Source organism: Poecilia latipinna, unplaced genomic scaffold (genome assembly GCF_001443285.1).
Source record: "Poecilia latipinna isolate Pla-1442-1.1 unplaced genomic scaffold, P_latipinna-1.0 Scaffold136, whole genome shotgun sequence".
NCBI lineage: Eukaryota > Metazoa > Chordata > Actinopteri > Cyprinodontiformes > Poeciliidae > Poecilia > Poecilia latipinna.
In genome coordinates, this window is record NW_015112752.1 from 361685 (window position 1) to 368136 (window position 6452).

The 6452-nt window shown below is 35.6% G+C and overlaps 1 protein-coding gene across 1 annotated transcript in view; it reads left to right on the forward strand.

The window, feature by feature from the left end:
• castor1 (cytosolic arginine sensor for mTORC1 subunit 1) overlaps positions 1 to 6319 on the forward strand; it is a 21134-nt gene extending 14815 nt beyond the window's left edge. The window contains exons 5-9 of the mRNA XM_015028820.1: positions 866 to 989; positions 1450 to 1566; positions 1771 to 1853; positions 3355 to 3449; positions 5115 to 6319. Coding sequence (XP_014884306.1) covers positions 866 to 989; positions 1450 to 1566; positions 1771 to 1853; positions 3355 to 3449; positions 5115 to 5186 — 491 coding nt within the window. The 3' untranslated portion in view covers positions 5187 to 6319. The remainder of the gene's footprint in view (positions 1 to 865; positions 990 to 1449; positions 1567 to 1770; positions 1854 to 3354; positions 3450 to 5114) is intronic.
• Positions 6320 to 6452: the final 133 nt, after the last annotated feature.

The window sequence follows — 6452 nt, forward strand, 5'->3', positions numbered from 1 at the left end:
GATGAAGGTGACCTGAACGTTAGGTCGCATTTGAATCGGATACGTATCGGATATGGGTCACATTCGAAAAAGAATCCGACCTGTGCTGTTCACACTAACATGAAAAGATCGGATACAGGTCGCATTACGTCAAAAAAAATCGGAATTGAGTCACTTCAGGCTGCAGTGTGAACGCACCCTTAGTTCAGCAGAGGAAATCAAGGTTTGTTGGAGATTTATTCATGTGTTCTAGAGCAAATGAGGCTAACAGTGCAAGATTTCAGGTGATGTGTTTACAAGTGGTTATATTAGATTAAGAAATGTTTTATTGATTTAAAGTAAGAGAGACTGATTACAGAAACGAGTTATTGGGTGTGCTAAGTTGTTTCCAGTGAAGTAACTCAAGAACCATGGGAGGAGAACAAAGAAATAACATTGAATGCTTTGCTACTTTTTTGTCTAGAAATAAAATGGTATCAAAAGGAAAAAAAAATAAAAACACTTTTAGCATGCTCTTACTAATTTAAGATTTTCTCAACAGGACAATGCTATTTTATGAATCTGTATTATACTGTATGTGGGATTAATTTATGGGCAGCAAAGTTCTGCACAATAATTTACAGGACATTCTGATTTAATTTGACAGTCATCAGCATTATGAACTGATGTGCCTTAGATTTTAAATCGGTTGTCAGATTTATCAATACCCGGGTGTTTAAAAGCAGGGATTGGCCCAGTGAGGCCCACAAATGATGCCCATTGTAACAGTTGTGCCAACTGATAATGCAAACTCTTTAGATTAAATTAATTTAAGAGATTAAATTGACTTCATCCTTTTCCACCACATCCAAATTTTAAGGCGTTGCTGTGTTTGCTGTTCCTCCAGTCGTCCAGCCCACAGTTCACCCGGTGCTGATCCCACAGAACCAGTTCTGCGTCATGTCTCTGGACCCGGACACGCTGCCGTCCATCGCCACCACGCTCATCGACGTCCTCTTTTATTCCAACAGGTGAGATCAAATTTCTTCACACTACTGCAGTACTGCACTGAAGCACAAGATGGCAGCACACAATCTCATTTCATTATTGACTCAGATCATGTGAAATGAAACCGGGTTGCTTCTGTATCGATTTTGCACTCTAATTGTATTGCTCTAATAGTTGATTTAAAACTGATGATCTCATGTGGGGAACTGAAAATAGACTACGCATTTTTTTTTTTCAAAATCCTTATTATTGTCATATTTTTACTTTTTAAAAAACTTTGAGTTTTCATCAGCTGAAGTCGTCAAAATGACAGAAATAAACACTTGAATTGTCAGTATAATGAACATATTTAGCATGAGAGTTACTTTCTAAAACAAATGTATTTTTTTATTGATAATCGTATTTAGGGATATTCACGTGTATGTCTAAATAACATGTACAATGAATATGCCATTTGTTTTTCTCATTCGTTTTTGTGTTTAGTCCTAAGAAAGAAAGTGAATCGTCTACGGGTCAGGACTTGGAATGCATCAAGTTCTTCTCCTTCTCCCTCATCGATGGATACATCTCAATAGTGATGGACACTGAGGCTCAGAGACGGTAAGGATTCACTCACCATATAGACATGTTTGTAGCTACCATTAAAACAAATAAATGACACCCTGTTGGAAAACTTATTTAGAAATTAATTTGTTTGTAATTTTGTGCCTAGTCTTCATGTTCAACAATTGAACTTTTATCAGTTGTATACATATTTGAACGTCGTTTCTTCGTGTATTGTAAAGCAGTATCATTTTGTTCCAGGTTTCCTGCTGACCTCCTGTTCACCAGCTCCTCCGGCGAGCTCTGGCGGATGGTCCGTATCGGTGGTCAACCGCTGGGTTTTGGTGAGGCAATCTGCTTTACCTTTTTTCTGTTTTTGACAGAACTTTAACGTCAAGTTTGAAGTGGTCTGTATATCTAATTACTTTATATTGGCGCTTAAATGAGCAATAAAAATATAATTTCTCTATTTAAATATTTTACCTGTACAACCTTTGTAAGACTCATCTTATGACTTTTAAAATTTTTGAAAACATTTTATCAAGCAAAATAATAAAAATGAACAAATATCAGCATAGTACTAAAAAACTGTTACAGGAATTGAACACACTGAAAACAGCATCCTATTTTCTAGTTGGCGTGTATAAATGCATTGCATTTGATATTATTATTAGTTATACTTCCTGAATAATCATGAAAATACAATGCATGCTGTTGTCTCCTGTTCAAGTCTTAACTGTTAAAAGGGACATTTCATACAAAATTAACGTTATGCTCATGCTTGTATTTCCATTTGGATCTCTAATGCTTCTACAAACAATCCAAGCGTTAAAAAAGATCCACACATCTAGCAATAGATTATATATTTTTTTTTATTTCTGGAAAGTAGCTGCTTTACCATAATATGTACTGGAAAAGTCAAATATTTTGATGTTGACTTACCAATCAGAAACCACTTCCTGCATCTTTAATGGTTGTGCAGGAGTCTGAGCACATGTAAGAGTTTCTCTAGATCTTTCTGGGGCATTAGTATTTTAATTCCAGAAATGTACTTATAGTATTTTGTAACTTGAGTTAACGTAGTTACTTGATTGTACTATGAGATTTATGATTCTATAAAATTGCAAATAGTTTCAACAGGATTGTTTCATATCCTGTGAATCAAAGGCTTTACTGTAATTGTTTTACAGGATATGAGAAATAAAAGTTTGTTCATTGGAAAGATCAACCCGTACTGGTTGGCTTTAAAATTTAAATTTTTCTCACCATGTAACCACATCACATCTGCCTGTGCAATCTGTGGCTGCACTAATGATGTTCATACAGGAAATCTTGAGCTCAATTTTGAATTTTTGCTAAAATCTGATTTTTGGGCTTTTTTGGGGCGTGGGGGAATTTTGTGTTTGTGGTTGTTCTTACCACTAATTAAATGCAACCACAATGAGACTTCTGTGTAAATGGCTTGCTTCTTCAAATTGCCCTACATGCACAAAAGAAGAACATTGACATGACCCAGCAGAACATTGTTTGAGAAGGTAATAACTTTTGGAGCTACTTATGGATCAATTTTATTATTTTTACAGCAATGAGTGGTAACAGCATCATTCTAAAAACACAACTCGAACGAAGCTAACTAATAGCAATGACTTTTTCTGGAGCATATACTGCAACTTCTGTAGGGAGGTCTGTTTGAACTGCCACTGGCAACAACTGTTTTGCAGTTATTTCTTTTGCATCAAAGCATTTCTGCTTTTATCTCATTATTGCAGTACTGTAACCTATGAACCTACAATCTATAAATATGTGATACTTTTACATTGATGGCATTTCCTGCTTGTGTTTCAGATGAATGTGGCATAGTCGCCCAGATATCTCAGCCCCTGGCAGATGGCGACATTTCTGCCTATTACATCAGCACCTTCAGCTTTGACCATGCTTTGGTGAGTCCAGGTTTCACTATGACACCTGTAGCGATAGAAACTAAATGTATTTGGGTAAATAGTTTTCACTTGCCTCACTTGTTTTCATTTTAAAATGGATTGGGCACATTTATTTTTTAATGGAAACTATCAAAATAAAAATAACATAAAGCAGCATACTAACGTTTGAGACAAATGGCCAATAAAATTCACTTTTTTGACTCTGTCTTCATTTTCACCATTCTTTTCCTTGTTATTTGCAATCTTGCATGTCAATAAAATGCAAAACTTTTGTGTAGCGAGACTTTACTTTCCAGGGCATTACCTTTACAGAAAAGGAGATGCATATGATCAGCTGTTCAGTTAGGCTGACAAACCTGGACACTGCATTTATATATGCAGTTATTACATATAATTAACTGCTGATCAATTAATTATATGCATTTGATCAGCTCACAGAAAAAAGTGATTTTGATGCATTAATTGATGGCTTCAATTTTATGTTAAACATTCTCCATAGTTGAAGGTACTTTAGCACATCTTTTTTGGTTTTGGCCAAAATTACATATTTTTTATTCTCATTTTTCAGTGATTTTCATCTGTGTTTAAAATTATTGTCACAAATGACCATGGAACGGCTCTGCTTGGGCACTCCAACACCCTGGAGAACCTGGATTGTAACTTATGTATTGCTTTAGCTCTTTGTATGATGATTGCAAAGCAAAGACGTGTATCCTGAAACTGTGGAAGTCTGATTTAGCCCCCAAGTTTTCAGACCTGACTAACTGAACTTGTAGGTATCCTACAGGTGGAAAGACTGAGATATAAACCCTATGATACACTCTGAAGTTTTCTAGAATAAAATGTTGGAATGATGCTCCCTTTACTCAACCACTTTACTTAAGTGTCAAGTGTCTTCCAGATAAGATGGACAGTTGAGCAAATAACACTGTTGTGAAATCTGCCCCAGCCTTTTATGTATTTAGTTATTTTATTATCATTTTATTCATTTGCTTGTGTAACATGACATTTTTTTTGTTATTCTATTGTCTCAGATGCTTATTGTATTTGTGTCCTTTGATATAATTTTATTTGAAAACCTTCATAGTGTTAAAAAACCCAAAATATTTTCCATAGCTTAGTCAGCATTCCCCAACTGTTTAGTCAGTGTTGTCTCCTACGTCTAGTGATGAATGCTAATCAGATGTAAACCTGGTGAGGTTGGCCGTTTGCGTGTTTCTATGTCTATGTCATGACTTTTAATGTTCCACATTAAGTTCACAAATATTTTTATTTCATTGCATCGGTCTGTTTTTGTATTTCTATCCATCTGCAACCTGTGAATACTGGCTAATTATAACCTACACCCATCTGCTTGTCCTGTTATGTTCCTGTTGCTTAACCTGTTCGTATGTTATGCCATCTCTTTATTGAGAAAATTCTCTTTTATGCTTTTTATGAACTTTTATTTTGGTACTTTCTGTTTTAGTTGACTTTCAAACCCCCATTTCTTCTCGGTGGGACAAGGTTCTGATGAAACCTAAAAGCTTTTATAGCAAACCAAAAAGGGATCTGATGGAAAAAGTGATTTTTGTCCCTGATGAGCATCTGTATTCTTGTCATAACTATGTTTCTAATAAAAATATAGGTGAAGTAAATAAAAGTTCTATAACTTTTCTTTTCCAGGTGCCTGAAGAGGACATTGTGAGTGTGACAGACATGCTCCACCACCAGAGGAATGAACCATCCACCACTTGACTCGTTGTGTCCTCCCCTCCTTGGTCAGTTCTTCTTGGACAGCGGTATCAGGAAAGGATGCTAACTGTGCCTAGATCCTCACTGCATCGCCAACAGTATTAACGACTTTGCCATTAAAACCAGGAGCGCTTCTTTATGACTTCTCTAAAGCTCGTCTGTGACCCTTCTTGTCTTAGCTAAGCTAGAAAAGATTTGTATGCAGCCCCACCAAACCCCGGGGGGCCTATAAGAACACACATGATGCACACGATGGAGACAACAGCGCACTTATACAATTCAAATCAGAAATACAGGCATGAACAGGTAAGAGACTCTTTGTATTTTATGCAAATATTATGATCCATGTCTGGTATAAAGTCAAAGTATTCTACAGGACTTCCTTATGTGGCAAACACAGACTACTTAGTCTTCCTCTTATATGTACAGCTTAAATAATGAGACCAATGCTGGGGGTATTTTTGTTTCATTTGGAGAAAATGCGTAGTATTTTTCTTGTTACATAAAAGGCATGTACATGCACTTTGGAAGACCCATAAGCAGCAGATAGGAAAAAATATTAAAGGGATCCAAAGTGTAGGTCTTCTCTGTTAAAGATCTCTTTAATTGAAATTGGATGTTGATTCCTTGTGGTTGCAATCAGCCCATTAATAGTAACGGACACGGCCATTAAAACATATTTCTGTCTGTAATTAATTGTAATTTCCTCATTTCCTGGAAGCTGAGCATCAGAAATCATCCCTTACCCTTTTAAAATACAAACAAGAAGATTGTGGGAGGATGTGTCATACTATTCTCAGCAACCTTTGAAGGAAAGACTTGAAAATGTTATAGCTATAAGTTGTAATTCCAGCATTGGTGTCATAATTTAGCTCCTCAAAACGTTCAAGTATGTGAATATCAGGTTTCTAACTCCATGGCTAAAAGATGTGAGAAGTAATCTGTTAATTATTTTCATTTAAGAGTATTATGAGAGCTCTTTAACACAAGTTGTAGCTCATTTTCCTTTGATAAGAATGTGGGGTGTGAAATTCTTTTTATAATGGGTCAGCATTTTTAAACAACAATGTTATGGTCAATAACACTATGTCTTAGTTTTTGCTACTTGCACAATAAACCTTTGATTAATGAATTTCAATCAGAAGTTTTTTTTGGTATAACTACGTTTTCTACCATTTCTGAAGTGTTCTATAAACATTTGTAACTTTTGTGCTGCTTCCTTCATTCAATAAAGACAGATTATAAAAAAATAGATTTTTGTCACTATAA